Source organism: Melanostigma gelatinosum (assembly GCF_949748355.1).
Source record: "Melanostigma gelatinosum genome assembly, chromosome: 11".
NCBI lineage: Eukaryota > Metazoa > Chordata > Actinopteri > Perciformes > Zoarcidae > Melanostigma > Melanostigma gelatinosum.
In genome coordinates this window covers 25,532,159-25,549,847 of record NC_136644.1, presented here as the reverse complement: position 1 = coordinate 25,549,847, position 17,689 = coordinate 25,532,159, and the positions used below count along the sequence as shown (strand labels likewise).

At 43.5% G+C, this 17,689-nt stretch overlaps 1 protein-coding gene across 1 annotated transcript; it reads left to right on the top strand.

Moving 5' to 3' along the window:
• Positions 1-875: 875 nt before the first annotated feature.
• Positions 876-12,176, top strand: LOC306785092 (basement membrane-specific heparan sulfate proteoglycan core protein-like; the record flags this gene model as incomplete). Its single annotated transcript, XM_079279317.1, has 16 exons — positions 876-954; positions 1,276-1,434; positions 1,652-1,912; positions 2,018-2,284; positions 2,439-2,708; positions 3,040-3,300; positions 3,706-3,975; positions 4,160-4,224; positions 4,537-4,590; positions 4,621-4,753; positions 4,971-5,240; positions 5,572-5,663; positions 6,022-6,253; positions 6,471-6,675; positions 11,402-11,459; positions 12,093-12,176. 16 exons carry the CDS (start codon positions 876-878, stop codon positions 12,174-12,176), a joined length of 2,760 nt encoding a protein of 919 aa, XP_079135443.1.
• Between the last annotated feature and the right edge of the window lie 5,513 nt (positions 12,177-17,689).

Sequence of the window (17,689 nt, the reverse complement as noted above, 5' to 3'; positions counted from 1 at the left end):
GTCCACTGCTCCGGTAGATGTTGAAGAGCTCGTATCAACTATTGGGTTTCATATTCACTGGACTGATTTATACCACAATCGCTCCTCAGAAGTTTCAGATGCTGCAACACAACTTAACCTCGAATAATCTCTGTTAACACGTCTCCTCCAGATGCTCCAACGCTTCCCTCTGTGTCAGTGAGTCCCTCTGCTGAGATAGTGGAGGGCAGTTCAGTGACTCTGACCTGTAGCAGTGATGCTAACCCAGCAGCTAACTACACCTGGTACAAGGAGGATGGAAGTCCAGACCCTCGTCCTCTCAGTGAAGAACCTCAGCTGGTCTTCAGCTCCATCCAGTCCTCTGACTCTGGACAGTATTACTGTAGAGCTGAGAACCAGCTGGGGACGAAGATATCTGAATTCATCTCTATTGATGTGAAATGTGAGTGAAACAGTTTATTAAAGATAACAAACATCTTAAATCTGTCCAGTGTTTGCAGGAGAAGAGTTCACTGATCATAACTACTTTCTTCAGCTCTACTTGCTTCACATTCAGTCTGCTGTAATTCACTGAGCAGCTTCAGGACATTTTAGGGTTTTATTCTGTTTTGGGATCCAGATTCAAACCGTCACACATCCATTTGTCAGAACACCTTCAAAGTCTGAAATGCTGCTTCACACAAACATTCACAGGTTTTATTGAAATACCACTTGTTCTTCTGTTTGAACACAATCTTTACCGAGAATAATCTCTGTTAACACGTCTCCTCCAGATGGTCCAAAGCTTCCCTCTGTGTCAGTGAGTCCCTCTGCTGAGATAGTGGAGGGCAGTTCAGTGACTCTGACCTGTAGCAGTGATGCTAACCCAGCAGCTAACTACACCTGGTACAAGGAGGATGGAAATCCAGACCCTCGTCCTCTCAGTGAAGAACCTCAGCTCGTCTTCAGCTCCATCCAGTCCTCTGACTCTGGACAGTATTACTGTAGAGCTGAGAACCAGCTGAGGACGAAGAGATCTGAATTCATCTCCATTGATGTGAAATGTGAGTGAAATCTCTAATTTAAAAAGGAACATACATTGGTCAGTTCCCAGGAAAAGGGGTTTCTCCTCTGTTTCACATGCCGTACTCATACAACATGTAGCATTTATGCAACTTGCAGTTTAATTATTTTTATTTCTATTTATTTATGCATGTCCAGATGGTCCAAAGCTTCCCTCTGTGTCAGTGAGTCCCTCTGCTGAGATAGTGGAGGGCAGTTCAGTGACTCTGACCTGTAGCAGTGATGCTAACCCAGCAGCTAACTACACCTGGTACAAGGAGAACCAATCAGTGCTCAGTGGAGAACCTCAGCTGGTCTTCAGCTCCATCCAGTCCTCTGACTCTGGACAGTATGACTGTAGAGCTGAGAACGATCTGGGGATGACGTCTGAATACGTCTTTGTTAATGTGAAATGTGAGTGAATTTAAAACAGCTTCAATCTGTAAAATGTGTTGCATCCATGAGGACACATCCACAGCCGTCCACTGCTCCGGTAGATGTTGAAGAGCTCGTATCAACTATTGGGTTTTATATTCACTGGACTGATTTATACCACAATCGCTCCTCAGAAGTTTCAGATGCTGCAACACAACTTAACCTCGAATAATCTCTGTTAACACGTCTCCTCCAGATGCTCCAACGCTTCCCTCTGTGTCAGTGAGTCCCTCTGCTGAGATAGTGGAGGGCAGTTCAGTGACTCTGACCTGTAGCAGTGATGCTAACCCAGCAGCTAACTACACCTGGTACAAGGAGAACCAAACACGTCCTCATGGAGAAGGAGGTATCTATCGTTTCACCTCCATCAGCTCTGAGGACGGAGGGATCTACTACTGCAAGTCTGAGAATAAACATGGATGGATCGACTCTTCATCTCTAGTTATAGATGTCCAGTGTGAGTCAAGTGACTAAAAAGGTTCATTGTATTCCCCATTTTACAAAAGTCTGTGTACCATGCATGCTAAAATTCATACAATATTTACCGATATGTCTCCTCCAGATGCTCCAAAGCTTCCCTCTGTGTCAGTGAGTCCCTCTGCTGAGATAGTGGAGGGCAGTTCAGTGACTCTGACCTGTAGCAGTGATGCTAACCCAGCAGCTAGCTACACCTGGTACAAGGAGGATGGAAATCCAGACCCTCGTCCTCTCAGTGAAGAACCTCAGCTCGTCTTCAGCTCCATCCAGTCCTCTGACTCTGGACAGTATTACTGTAGAGCTGAGAACCAGCTGGGGAGGACGTCTAGATACATCTATGTTGATGTGAAATGTGAGTAAAATCTCCAATTTATAAAGGAACATACATTGGTCAGTTGCCAGGAAAAGGTTGTTTTCCTATATTTCACATATGCCACACATGTATGTAGCATTTGTGCAACTTGCAGTTCAATTCTTTTTATTTCTATTTATTTATGCATGTCCAGATGGTCCAACGCTTCCCTCTGTGTCAGTGAGTCCCTCTGCTGAGATAGTGGAGGGCAGTTCAGTGACTCTGACCTGTAGCAGTGATGCTAACCCAGCAGCTAACTACACCTGGTACAAGGAGGATGGAAGTCCAGACCCTCGTCCTCTCAGTGAAGAACCTCAGCTCGTCTTCAGCTCCATCCAGTCCTCTGACTCTGGACAGTATTACTGTAGAGCTGAGAACCAGCTGGGGACGAAGAGATCTGAATTCATCTCTATTGATGTGAAATGTGAGTGAAACAGTTTATTAAAGATAACAAACATCTTAAATCTGTCCAGTGTTTGCAGGAGAAGAGTTCACTGATCATAACTACTTTCTTCAGCTCTACTTGCTTCACATTCAGTCTGCTGTAATTCACTGAGCAGCTTCAGGACATTTTAGGGTTTTATTCTGTTTTGGGATCCAGATTCAAACCGTCACACATCCATTTGTCAGAACACCTTCAAAGTCTGAAATGCTGCTTCACACAAACATTCACAGGTTTTATTGAAATACCACTTGTTCTTCTGTTTGAACACAATCTTTACCGAGAATAATCTCTGTTAACACGTCTCCTCCAGATGGTCCAAAGCTTCCCTCTGTGTCAGTGAGTCCCTCTGCTGAGATAGTGGAGGGCAGTTCAGTGACTGTGACCTGTAGCAGTGATGCTAACCCAGCAGCTAACTACACCTGGTACAAGGAGAACCAAACACGTCCTCATGGAGAAGGAGGTATCTATCGTTTCACCTCCATCAGCTCTGAGGACGGAGGGATCTACTACTGCAAGTCTGAGAATAAACATGGATGGATCGACTCTACGTCTTTGTCAGTAGATGTTCAGTGTGAGTACAAAACATCATCACATCTGGTGTCCTGGTGGCCCAGCAGTGAGGGACATGTTCCATGTAGACACACCTGGTTCACCTGTTATTTATTTGGAACAGAACTCTCATTGAAACTCTCCAGAGAAGTGATGTGAATTTCTTTTTTATTATATTGTATTCATCCCGGTATGGCGGAAATGTGTCTCTGCATTTGACCCATCCCTGTATATAGGGAGCAATGGGCTGCCCATGACAGGCGCCCGGGGATTTTCCAAATTCATTTTGACTGTAATCTTTTTGTGAAGATTGTTGTTCACAAAATACATGAACTTAATTCAAAATGCATGTGACGAAGCCACGTTATTATTTACTACATACATCAACATCTAATGTGAAAGTCTTAAGTCTCTCTTTCTCCTCCAGATGGTCCAAAGCTTCCCTCTGTGTCAGTGAGTCCCTCTGCTGAGATAGTGGAGGGCAGTTCAGTGACTCTGACCTGTAGCAGTGATGCTAACCCAGCAGCTAACTACACCTGGTACAAGGAGGATGGAAATCCAGACCCTCGTCCTCTCAGTGAAGAACCTCAGCTCGTCTTCAGCTCCATCCAGTCCTCTGACTCTGGACAGTATTACTGTAGAGCTGAGAACCAGCTGAGGACGAAGAGATCTGAATTCATCTCTATTGATGTGAAATGTGAGTGAAATCTCTAATTTATAAAGGAACATACATTGGTCAGTTCCCAGGAAAAGGGGGTTCTCCTCTGTTTCACATGCCGTACTCATACAACATGTAGCATTTATGCAACTTGCAGTTCAATTATTTTTATTTCTATTTATTTATGCATGTCCAGATGCTCCAACGCTTCCCTCTGTGTCAGTGAGTCCCTCTGCTGAGATAGTGGAGGGCAGTTCAGTGACTCTGACCTGTAGCAGTGATGCTAACCCAGCAGCTAACTACACCTGGTACAAGGAGAACCAAACACGTCCTCATGGAGAAGGAGGTATCTATCGTTTCACCTCCATCAGCTCTGAGGACGGAGGGATCTACTACTGCAAGTCTGAGAATAAACATGGATGGATCGACTCTTCATCTCTAGTTATAGATGTCCAGTGTGAGTCAAGTGACTAACAAGGTTCATTGTATTCCCCATTTTACAAAAGTCTGTGTACCATGCATGCTAAAATGAATACAATATTTACCGATATGTCTCCTCCAGATGCTCCAAAGCTTCCCTCTGTGTCAGTGAGTCCCTCTGCTGAGATAGTGGAGGGCAGTTCAGTGACTCTGACCTGTAGCAGTGATGCTAACCCAGCAGCTAACTACACCTGGTACAAGGAGAACCAATCAGTGCTCAGTAGAGAACCTCAGCTGGTCTTCAGCTCCATCCAGTCCTCTGACTCTGGACAGTATGACTGTAGAGCTGAGAACGATCTGGGGATGACGTCTGAATACGTCTTTGTTAATGTGAAATGTGAGTGAATTTAAAACAGCTTCAATCTGTAAAATGTGTTGCATCCATGAGGACACATCCACAGCCGTCCACTGCTCCGGTAGATGTTGAAGAGCTCGTATCAACTATTGGGTTTCATATTCACTGGACTGATTTATACCACAATCGCTCCTCAGAAGTTTCACATGCTGCAACACAACTTAACCTCGAATAATCTCTGTTAACACGTCTCCTCCAGATGCTCCAACGCTTCCCTCTGTGTCAGTGAGTCCCTCTGCTGAGATAGTGGAGGGCAGTTCAGTGACTCTGACCTGTAGCAGTGATGCTAACCCAGCAGCTAACTACACCTGGTACAAGGAGGATGGAAGTCCAGACCCTCGTCCTCTCAGTGAAGAACCTCAGCTGGTCTTCAGCTCCATCCAGTCCTCTGACTCTGGACAGTATTACTGTAGAGCTGAGAACCAGCTGGGGACGAAGAGATCTGAATTCATCTCTATTGATGTGAAATGTGAGTGAAACAGTTTATTAAAGATAACAAACATCTTAAATCTGTCCAGTGTTTGCAGGAGAAGAGTTCACTGATCATAACTACTTTCTTCAGCTCTACTTGCTTCACATTCAGTCTGCTGTAATTCACTGAGCAGCTTCAGGACATTTTAGGGTTTTATTCTGTTTTGGGATCCAGATTCAAACCGTCACACATCCATTTGTCAGAACACCTTCAAAGTCTGAAATGCTGCTTCACACAAACATTCACAGGTTTTATTGAAATACCACTTGTTCTTCTGTTTGAACACAATCTTTACCGAGAATAATCTCTGTTAACACGTCTCCTCCAGATGGTCCAAAGCTTCCCTCTGTGTCAGTGAGTCCCTCTGCTGAGATAGTGGAGGGCAGTTCAGTGACTCTGACCTGTAGCAGTGATGCTAACCCAGCAGCTAACTACACCTGGTACAAGGAGGATGGAAATCCAGACCCTCGTCCTCTCAGTGAAGAACCTCAGCTCGTCTTCAGCTCCATCCAGTCCTCTGACTCTGGACAGTATTACTGTAGAGCTGAGAACCAGCTGAGGACGAAGAGATCTGAATTCATCTCCATTGATGTGAAATGTGAGTGAAATCTCTAATTTAAAAAGGAACATACATTGGTCAGTTCCCAGGAAAAGGGGTTTCTCCTCTGTTTCACATGCCGTACTCATACAACATGTAGCATTTATGCAACTTGCAGTTTAATTATTTTTATTTCTATTTATTTATGCATGTCCAGATGGTCCAAAGCTTCCCTCTGTGTCAGTGAGTCCCTCTGCTGAGATAGTGGAGGGCAGTTCAGTGACTCTGACCTGTAGCAGTGATGCTAACCCAGCAGCTAACTACACCTGGTACAAGGAGAACCAATCAGTGCTCAGTGGAGAACCTCAGCTGGTCTTCAGCTCCATCCAGTCCTCTGACTCTGGACAGTATGACTGTAGAGCTGAGAACGATCTGGGGATGACGTCTGAATACGTCTTTGTTAATGTGAAATGTGAGTGAATTTAAAACAGCTTCAATCTGTAAAATGTGTTGCATCCATGAGGACACATCCACAGCCGTCCACTGCTCCGGTAGATGTTGAAGAGCTCGTATCAACTATTGGGTTTTATATTCACTGGACTGATTTATACCACAATCGCTCCTCAGAAGTTTCAGATGCTGCAACACAACTTAACCTCGAATAATCTCTGTTAACACGTCTCCTCCAGATGCTCCAACGCTTCCCTCTGTGTCAGTGAGTCCCTCTGCTGAGATAGTGGAGGGCAGTTCAGTGACTCTGACCTGTAGCAGTGATGCTAACCCAGCAGCTAACTACACCTGGTACAAGGAGAACCAAACACGTCCTCATGGAGAAGGAGGTATCTATCGTTTCACCTCCATCAGCTCTGAGGACGGAGGGATCTACTACTGCAAGTCTGAGAATAAACATGGATGGATCGACTCTTCATCTCTAGTTATAGATGTCCAGTGTGAGTCAAGTGACTAAAAAGGTTCATTGTATTCCCCATTTTACAAAAGTCTGTGTACCATGCATGCTAAAATTCATACAATATTTACCGATATGTCTCCTCCAGATGCTCCAAAGCTTCCCTCTGTGTCAGTGAGTCCCTCTGCTGAGATAGTGGAGGGCAGTTCAGTGACTCTGACCTGTAGCAGTGATGCTAACCCAGCAGCTAGCTACACCTGGTACAAGGAGGATGGAAATCCAGACCCTCGTCCTCTCAGTGAAGAACCTCAGCTCGTCTTCAGCTCCATCCAGTCCTCTGACTCTGGACAGTATTACTGTAGAGCTGAGAACCAGCTGGGGAGGACGTCTAGATACATCTATGTTGATGTGAAATGTGAGTAAAATCTCCAATTTATAAAGGAACATACATTGGTCAGTTGCCAGGAAAAGGTTGTTTTCCTATATTTCACATATGCCACACATGTATGTAGCATTTGTGCAACTTGCAGTTCAATTCTTTTTATTTCTATTTATTTATGCATGTCCAGATGGTCCAACGCTTCCCTCTGTGTCAGTGAGTCCCTCTGCTGAGATAGTGGAGGGCAGTTCAGTGACTCTGACCTGTAGCAGTGATGCTAACCCAGCAGCTAACTACACCTGGTACAAGGAGGATGGAAGTCCAGACCCTCGTCCTCTCAGTGAAGAACCTCAGCTCGTCTTCAGCTCCATCCAGTCCTCTGACTCTGGACAGTATTACTGTAGAGCTGAGAACCAGCTGGGGACGAAGAGATCTGAATTCATCTCTATTGATGTGAAATGTGAGTGAAACAGTTTATTAAAGATAACAAACATCTTAAATCTGTCCAGTGTTTGCAGGAGAAGAGTTCACTGATCATAACTACTTTCTTCAGCTCTACTTGCTTCACATTCAGTCTGCTGTAATTCACTGAGCAGCTTCAGGACATTTTAGGGTTTTATTCTGTTTTGGGATCCAGATTCAAACCGTCACACATCCATTTGTCAGAACACCTTCAAAGTCTGAAATGCTGCTTCACACAAACATTCACAGGTTTTATTGAAATACCACTTGTTCTTCTGTTTGAACACAATCTTTACCGAGAATAATCTCTGTTAACACGTCTCCTCCAGATGGTCCAAAGCTTCCCTCTGTGTCAGTGAGTCCCTCTGCTGAGATAGTGGAGGGCAGTTCAGTGACTGTGACCTGTAGCAGTGATGCTAACCCAGCAGCTAACTACACCTGGTACAAGGAGAACCAAACACGTCCTCATGGAGAAGGAGGTATCTATCGTTTCACCTCCATCAGCTCTGAGGACGGAGGGATCTACTACTGCAAGTCTGAGAATAAACATGGATGGATCGACTCTACGTCTTTGTCAGTAGATGTTCAGTGTGAGTACAAAACATCATCACATCTGGTGTCCTGGTGGCCCAGCAGTGAGGGACATGTTCCATGTAGACACACCTGGTTCACCTGTTATTTATTTGGAACAGAACTCTCATTGAAACTCTCCAGAGAAGTGATGTGAATTTCTTTTTTATTATATTGTATTCATCCCGGTATGGCGGAAATGTGTCTCTGCATTTGACCCATCCCTGTATATAGGGAGCAATGGGCTGCCCATGACAGGCGCCCGGGGATTTTCCAAATTCATTTTGACTGTAATCTTTTTGTGAAGATTGTTGTTCACAAAATACATGAACTTAATTCAAAATGCATGTGACGAAGCCACGTTATTATTTACTACATACATCAACATCTAATGTGAAAGTCTTAAGTCTCTCTTTCTCCTCCAGATGGTCCAAAGCTTCCCTCTGTGTCAGTGAGTCCCTCTGCTGAGATAGTGGAGGGCAGTTCAGTGACTCTGACCTGTAGCAGTGATGCTAACCCAGCAGCTAACTACACCTGGTACAAGGAGGATGGAAATCCAGACCCTCGTCCTCTCAGTGAAGAACCTCAGCTCGTCTTCAGCTCCATCCAGTCCTCTGACTCTGGACAGTATTACTGTAGAGCTGAGAACCAGCTGAGGACGAAGAGATCTGAATTCATCTCTATTGATGTGAAATGTGAGTGAAATCTCTAATTTATAAAGGAACATACATTGGTCAGTTCCCAGGAAAAGGGGGTTCTCCTCTGTTTCACATGCCGTACTCATACAACATGTAGCATTTATGCAACTTGCAGTTCAATTATTTTTATTTCTATTTATTTATGCATGTCCAGATGCTCCAACGCTTCCCTCTGTGTCAGTGAGTCCCTCTGCTGAGATAGTGGAGGGCAGTTCAGTGACTCTGACCTGTAGCAGTGATGCTAACCCAGCAGCTAACTACACCTGGTACAAGGAGAACCAAACACGTCCTCATGGAGAAGGAGGTATCTATCGTTTCACCTCCATCAGCTCTGAGGACGGAGGGATCTACTACTGCAAGTCTGAGAATAAACATGGATGGATCGACTCTTCATCTCTAGTTATAGATGTCCAGTGTGAGTCAAGTGACTAACAAGGTTCATTGTATTCCCCATTTTACAAAAGTCTGTGTACCATGCATGCTAAAATGAATACAATATTTACCGATATGTCTCCTCCAGATGCTCCAAAGCTTCCCTCTGTGTCAGTGAGTCCCTCTGCTGAGATAGTGGAGGGCAGTTCAGTGACTCTGACCTGTAGCAGTGATGCTAACCCAGCAGCTAACTACACCTGGTACAAGGAGAACCAATCAGTGCTCAGTAGAGAACCTCAGCTGGTCTTCAGCTCCATCCAGTCCTCTGACTCTGGACAGTATGACTGTAGAGCTGAGAACGATCTGGGGATGACGTCTGAATACGTCTTTGTTAATGTGAAATGTGAGTGAATTTAAAACAGCTTCAATCTGTAAAATGTGTTGCATCCATGAGGACACATCCACAGCCGTCCACTGCTCCGGTAGATGTTGAAGAGCTCGTATCAACTATTGGGTTTCATATTCACTGGACTGATTTATACCACAATCGCTCCTCAGAAGTTTCACATGCTGCAACACAACTTAACCTCGAATAATCTCTGTTAACACGTCTCCTCCAGATGCTCCAACGCTTCCCTCTGTGTCAGTGAGTCCCTCTGCTGAGATAGTGGAGGGCAGTTCAGTGACTCTGACCTGTAGCAGTGATGCTAACCCAGCAGCTAACTACACCTGGTACAAGGAGGATGGAAGTCCAGACCCTCGTCCTCTCAGTGAAGAACCTCAGCTCGTCTTCAGCTCCATCCAGTCCTCTGACTCTGGACAGTATTACTGTAGAGCTGAGAACCAGCTGGGGACGAAGAGATCTGAATTCATCTCTATTGATGTGAAATGTGAGTGAAACAGTTTATTAAAGATAACAAACATCTTAAATCTGTCCAGTGTTTGCAGGAGAAGAGTTCACTGATCATAACTACTTTCTTCAGCTCTACTTGCTTCACATTCAGTCTGCTGTAATTCACTGAGCAGCTTCAGGACATTTTAGGGTTTTATTCTGTTTTGGGATCCAGATTCAAACCGTCACACATCCATTTGTCAGAACACCTTCAAAGTCTGAAATGCTGCTTCACACAAACATTCACAGGTTTTATTGAAATACCACTTGTTCTTCTGTTTGAACACAATCTTTACCGAGAATAATCTCTGTTAACACGTCTCCTCCAGATGGTCCAAAGCTTCCCTCTGTGTCAGTGAGTCCCTCTGCTGAGATAGTGGAGGGCAGTTCAGTGACTCTGACCTGTAGCAGTGATGCTAACCCAGCAGCTAGCTACACCTGGTACAAGGAGAACCAAACAGTGCTCAGTGGAGAACCTCAGCTGGTCTTCAGCTCCATCCAGTCCTCTGACTCTGGACAGTATTACTGTAGAGCTGAGAACCAGCTGGGGACGAAGAGATCTGAATTCATCTCTATTGATGTGAAATGTGAGTGAAATCTCTAATTTAAAAAGGAACATACATTGGTCAGTTCCCAAGAAAAGGGGTTTCTCCTCTGTTTCACATGCCGTACTCATACAACATGTAGCATTTATGCAACTTGCAGTTCAATTATTTTTATTTCTATTTATTTATGCATGTCCAGATGGTCCAAAGCTTCCCTCTGTGTCAGTGAGTCCCTCTGCTGAGATAGTGGAGGGCAGTTCAGTGACTCTGACCTGTAGCAGTGATGCTAACCCAGCAGCTAGCTACACCTGGTACAAGGAGGATGAAGACTCACCAAAAGCATCAGGACAGATCTTCAACATCACTGACTTCAGAGCTGAACACAGTGGGAGTTATTCCTGTGAAGCCGTGAACATGAGAGGACGTAGTAACTCCACCTTACACCTGACTGTTGTAGCAGGTGAGTTTCTCCAAGACACTAATCGTCTGATTAACAAACAGCATCGTCTGATAAGTTTATTCATGAATCAAACCGTTCTGATCAGGTAAAGTGTTTATCTAATAACTGTCTGTCTCCAGTTCTAGATAGAACAACAATGATCATACATAACACCAGGTTGACTCTGGTGGCTGTGATTCCCATTTCTCTGCTTCTCTTTTGTCTGTGGATGAGGTAAAACTACGAGAACTAATCCTCACTGATCTTTCACTTTGAATACTTCCTTCAATAGTTTTGGAGTTGTCATTAAATGTTTATTCATTTGTGGTCTTTGTTTGTTGTTGGATTCAATCCAGGAAGAAGAAAGCTCGGAGCTCCACCACTGAACCACATGAACCCATAGAGACTGTGGAGGTGAGAGAGACATTTGGCCTCAGTGACAGAACTCACCAAAGGGCCATTGTTCTTATTATGAGGTCATCAAGATAATTAACACCTAACTTTATTAGTGATCTTTATTTTTATCAACCACCTTTGTGTATTTACCCTCCAACATTTTACAACCACGTTTACTACAAATGTTCTTTGTTTTAAAGGAAAGTCTCTAACTGACCCTCCCCCTTGGTTAGTTTTTGCATGCCAGCATGTCAAGAATACTTTTCAACAATATCAGTAAGAGATATTCCGAAGGAAGTAATGGCAGATTTGTAGAATAATCGGAAAATATCAGAGAGACGTAGACAGAAAAGACAACATGTATTTGAGCAACGTATCCTCAAACAACGGTTTGTATGAAATCCTTCGATAAGTTTCTCCTCATTTTTCGTGCGTTTTTCTACAAAAACCAGCCACACGAGTCAATTTCAGCTCGTTACACGCACACAGTCTGTTCAAAAGAAACTTCTGTCTTCACAGAAGATAACTTAGTTAGGTTTACTCAACACAACTACTTAATTAGGTTTAGGAACAGATCTTTGTTGAAGTTAAAATAACTAATTATTGGCCTTTGCGAGGCCTTTGACTCTCGTCTTGTCGTCTCTCCATCAGTTGGACTCTGATCCTGAGTATGAGAACGTCTCAAACACTGCAGCACAGACAGAAGACTCAGAGGAGCAGGAGGACCGGGTGTGAAGGTCAGTCGGGTTTCAGTCTGCTGCGTCGGGAAAATAAAAACAACTCGGATTAACTTATACTTCCATTTCTGAGAAATAACTTCATGTGGTTTTCTTCAGATGCAGTTAAACCAGAGGGAGACTCAGCTGGATGGAGACAGAGAGTACACTGAAGTGGACGTATTTACCTTCAATATACAAAGTTATTATCTGAGGTCTTTACACCGGCTTCCTGTCGATCAAAGAATTCATTTTCAAAATATTACGGTATGTTCATAAAGCACTGAATGGTTTATGTCTGATCCTCTGCTACATTATGAACCATCCGCACTGTAACTTGTATTCCTGTATTTCATACCAGGCTTATTCTATTTCATCTTGTTTTTATTTTATTGTCTCTTGGCTCCAAAATTACATTTTTAAATTGTATTTAAATGTCATTTTATTATTATTATTATTTTTGGACTTTGTGATGTTTTAGGTAAAGTGCTTTAAATTACCTTGTTGCTGAAATGTGCTTTATAGATAAACTTGCTTTGACATGTCAGTTTCCATTAACAGCGACGTGTAGCAGAATATTCATAATTCATGCTTTATGTACCTGTGCAGGTGCATTATGTATGTATATGATTTAACTTTAATGTAATAAATGGCTTTTAGAAATACTGATTGTCATCACATCACGTCTGTCTGAGCAGAGAAATCCATTGAAGTCTGTTCAACTCAGTTATTGAAGCAAAAACATACCCAAATACAATAAAAGTTACCATTAGATGACAGTTTTGTATATTTAAACATAACATTTCAGAAAACTTTAAATACAAACAATAATAGTCTTAATGTGAGTAGTGAACTGGTGTAGTTTGATGGTGATATCTATGAGTTAATTATTTTACCCTATTCACCTGTAGTGTCTCCACTTAAACACTCTCGTGTACGTTTTTGATCCAATGAGTGAATGAGGTGAGTTTTATTTTGTCGTCTCTCCTCAACAGTTAGACTCTTGTCCTGCGTATGAAGACGTCTCAGTCTTAACGTCACAATTAAAGGCTTTTACACATCGGGCACGTGACCAAAAGTTTCTTGAAAAGTCTTCACAAACCTGCAGAGATTCATTGACACAGACTTCTAAAAAAGGCAAAGCTGCTTCTCTCTCAGTCACTTTCACTTTTTGTCACAACCAGCTTTTTATGCAACCTGAAGGTAACCGTAGTTCTCCGACACGTAAAAGGAGGAGCGAGCGGACGGGTATTCAGTTTGATGCAATCTGCAACCTCACCACTAGATGTCACTAAACCCTACACACTGGTCCTTTAAAGTCAAGAGTCATCTTCATGTAGTATTTGAAATGTATAAATATTTGGACAAAAAAATAAATGAAACCCACATTTCAGTTAGTTAACAGTCTCTAAAATCACACAGAATTACACTATTTGTTATGATCACTGCAGTTAATGTGGAGCAAGACATTATATATATATATATATATAGATATGTATATATATGTGTATATATGAGTAGTGCAGGTACCTACATGCTTAAGTTTCGTTTTCCAAGCACATGAAAGCCGTGCCAGGTTAGAAGAATCTTACCTCTGTTTTGTAAAACTGTGCCAACCACAATCATCACACCAGGTTCTTTTGTTCTAGACCACATCCTCTTTAAGTTGATGTAGGTGCACAGTATTTGATGAAGAACAGAGATGATCAGTTATGGGTTTAACAGCAGCGACGAGTGGACTCATCGTCCTCTTTCTCTCCGTGTCAGGTACTGTACATTTATTTAGTGCATTTATCACACGTTCAGTGAACTTTTGATGTGTGATGAGATGCAGTTTGTTGAAGACCTTTAACATCCTGCAGACATTCACTTGTCTTCCTGTGAAATTCATTGAACACATTTCTTCTGTGTAGAGATGCTGTTATCACAGCTCATCCAGACACCAAACTCTTGTTTTATTTTAATTCAAATAAAAGTCACTGATACTCGTAATGTTGAAGTGTAAAAATAGAAAATATAGTTATTGCTGCCTGTTAAAATGCACAAATCTGTCGAGAAGAGTTGAGCTCACAGAGAAAGCCGCCTTGGATACATGCATACACGTTCAGGGGAAAGTCAGGATATAAAAAGCATGAAGCATATACTCAGAAATCAACAGTTAAAGTGTAATCGAAAGATAAAGTGTATGATCGTTACATAACGAATGTTTAATACATAGAGTGATTTAACAAATGAAAACCTGATAATAACAATAATATGTGTATCTGAGTATAGTGCAGTCTGTGTGTAGAAAGTATGGAGAAAGAGGAAGTGAGCTGAGTGCAGGCCTTAAGAAAATAACGGCTGCAGAGAGAAGGAGAGAAAACTCGAATAAGTGTTTTAAAAGCAAGCGCGTGCTGAATAAAGCGATTAACAACTGTAACTGATTATAATAACTGTAGCTGATTATAACAACTGTAATGCTGCGTTCACACCGGTCGCGTTGATTTTTTGACGCACTGCAAAAAAGCGTCCAACGCACTGCACAATCGCGTCCGACGCGCCGCCGGTCGTGTTCACACCAAACGCCGCAAAATCTCGTAGCGCCGGAGAGGGGGCGTGGTTTATCGTCCTGGAAGCCGTTCACCTGGCCGCCATTTATTTCCGCTGTCAACCGTGAAAGGAATAAGGACAATTGCTGCTTTGTACGTGTTGTGGAAGTCCCTCAAACATCGGAATGCCAAACGCCGTCATGTCTGGTTCATAATATTGTTCAGAGGAGCTCCGTGGATTGTATCGAGCTGTATTCACTGTGTCTAGCAAGCCACCGGTCGCTGTTTACTACAGCTGTAGGAACACTAAAACTGATTTGGCTGTGATTCAACGGCAATAAACCGACAAAAAGGGACTCCGAAATAACTACGTAATGATGCCGATTTGTACTTGTCTTCTCCGACAAAAAGGGACTCCGAAATAACTACGTAATGATGCCGCCGATTTGTAGGTTACTTGTCTTCTCAATGGAGCTCTGATGGATCGGTGCTAGGCTATGCTAACATCGTAGCAGCTCCACCAGCACTCAATAACGTCGCGTAGACGTAAATACGGCAGCGTCTATTCATTGTTTGTACCGTGTGGTTTACACACACACATGCATACACATAGTTTGGTCCGGTCTCTGTTGATATGAGGTATCGTAGAGCTCTGGGTGAACACAGACGGCTACAGGATTTATTTCCTGATTCAACAACGGCAGAAAGCCAGTGATGACAGGGGGAGCAACTCAACGCTGATAGGCTATCGCGCCACAGCGTCACGCGATTATGTCGCTGAAGTTGAAAAATTTCAACTCGCGCGTTGGCGATTTTGCGGCGTCCAACGCGTCCACCGCACTGCAATAACGCGTCCAACGCGCCACGCCATCGCAAAATCGCGGCGCGCCAGTCTCATCGCGTCTGTGCATAGACTTTGTATATAATCTAGACGCGCGTCAAAAAATCAACGCGACCAGTGTGAACGCAGCATAACTGAGTATAACAACTGTAACTGATTATAACAACTGTAACTGTGATTATGATAACTAATCTGCGTTAGAAATGTGTGAGTGTAGGAAAAGGGGACGTGCAACAGATGTTGAACACCCAGACACGTGCAGAGCTTGATTAAGTAAGCGCCCAGACAGGGAAGTTGGGGTGATTTCGTCATGCACACACACACAAAATGTAGGTACTTTTCGAAGCACCTGCACCAAATCAATGATGTCATGTTAATCATGGGCTGAGGGAGGCCGTGTTGGGGAAGAGGGGGGAGAGACGCGAGAGGCAGCCCAAAAGTGTTATAAAAGAAGTAACTTGCAAACAGCAAGACGAGAATTCACGATGGGACGCCGACCGAGCCATCCATGGAGAAACACTGGACCTCGTTCGTCAGCCGCGTCGGAGGACTTCGTCTCTGTTCACGGAAAGAAAACCGCTGTTCGTGGACAAAGATTGAAAGACGGAGATTTTCCTCTCCCCACTGCTCGACTTTAACAACTGAACAACGGAGGAACGCGGCAGTCCTAGAAAGACTTTGTACTGAGCCTTGAGGACTGTTGAACGGACTCCGCTGTGGGAGCAGGAGGACCGAGGGTCCGGCCGGACCTTCGCTCCTAACAACTCCAAAATAACATTTTCACCGAACCATTTAAGATCCAGCTCCACCCGAGCCGTCTCGCCATCTAAAACCAATGAGTATAATCTAAGAAGATGATTAAAGTAACGAATCAAGTGTAGTAACATTTTAAGTGAGCTGTAGCTTAACCCTTGCTAACTAACTAAATATAACCTGCAATAAATATCTAATCTGCATTTAAAGTAAATTTCTCAAGTGCATTTATTTGCTCAAGTAGTAAAAGTTCCTCTTGGCAGTAAAAAGTTAAATCCATTGTCTGTCTAACAACTGAGTTCTGTAAGGTTATCCTAGAGACCGAATCCACTTAACAATCCCTTACGGTTTTAGAAGTGATCCTAGCCGTTAAAACCTAACCTGGCATTTACCAAGAGCACGGATCCAGAAGAGGGAAGCTGTCATAACCGACGCGACCGGTAGGAGCGCCCGGGGTCAGGGTGGCCCCTCGACCGAGTGCGCTCAGACCGGAGGAAGCAGGGTAGACGTCGGAAGTAACGGCAGTTAGCAGAGCCAGGCGAGAACACCAGCTCGACAATCTTTTAATAGAGAGCTGAGTCAGTAAGCAGCCCCGTATCGGGCCAGAAGTACCCCAGGATCTAACATGTGTAGAGATGCTGTTATCACAGCTCATCCAGACACCAAACTCTTGTTTTATTTTAATTCAAATAAAAGTCACTGATACTCGTAATGTTGAAGTGTAAAAATAGAAAATATAGTTATTGCTGCCTGTTAAAATGCACAAATCTACTTTAATGACAAAGGTAAATTCCCATTCTGCTTTCTAGCTAAACAGGAAGTGGTTTAAAATTGTGTCTACTGATGTATTTCTTTTGTTACGTTATTTTTTGTGTGTTATCGATCTTATTATCCCTAGCTGAGATAATTAACTATGCCTTAGTGTCCCTCTACAATAATCTGTGTTTTGTTCTCACACATGTCCACAAAGAGGAAACGAACCACGCACAACAGACCACACCTTTCTAAGAATTCACACTCTGGCCTTCATGATTCATTCTGATCTTTCACTCCACTTTCAGCCTCTCTGATGTCCTGCCTCAGTGCACAGGGAGATCTTCTATTGTCCCTTTGCACCCTGTACAACTCAGCACTTCTTTCTCTGCGTTTTCTTTCTCGTTTCCATAAATCACATTTACCTTCACTGCAGATGAAAGTCATTCATCTGATGTGACCTATGGTGACTCTGTGGTTTCTAACGTGTTGGTGATGCTCTGCGTTACAGCGGCACGATGCGGGAACGGGCCGACTTGCGTCTCTGCTCAGATCTGCGCTGTGAGAGGATCCACAGTGGACATACGCTGCAGACAGACACCCGCAGCCAAGAGACGTTCTGTCCCGGTGGAGAAGATATCGTGGTTTACTGAA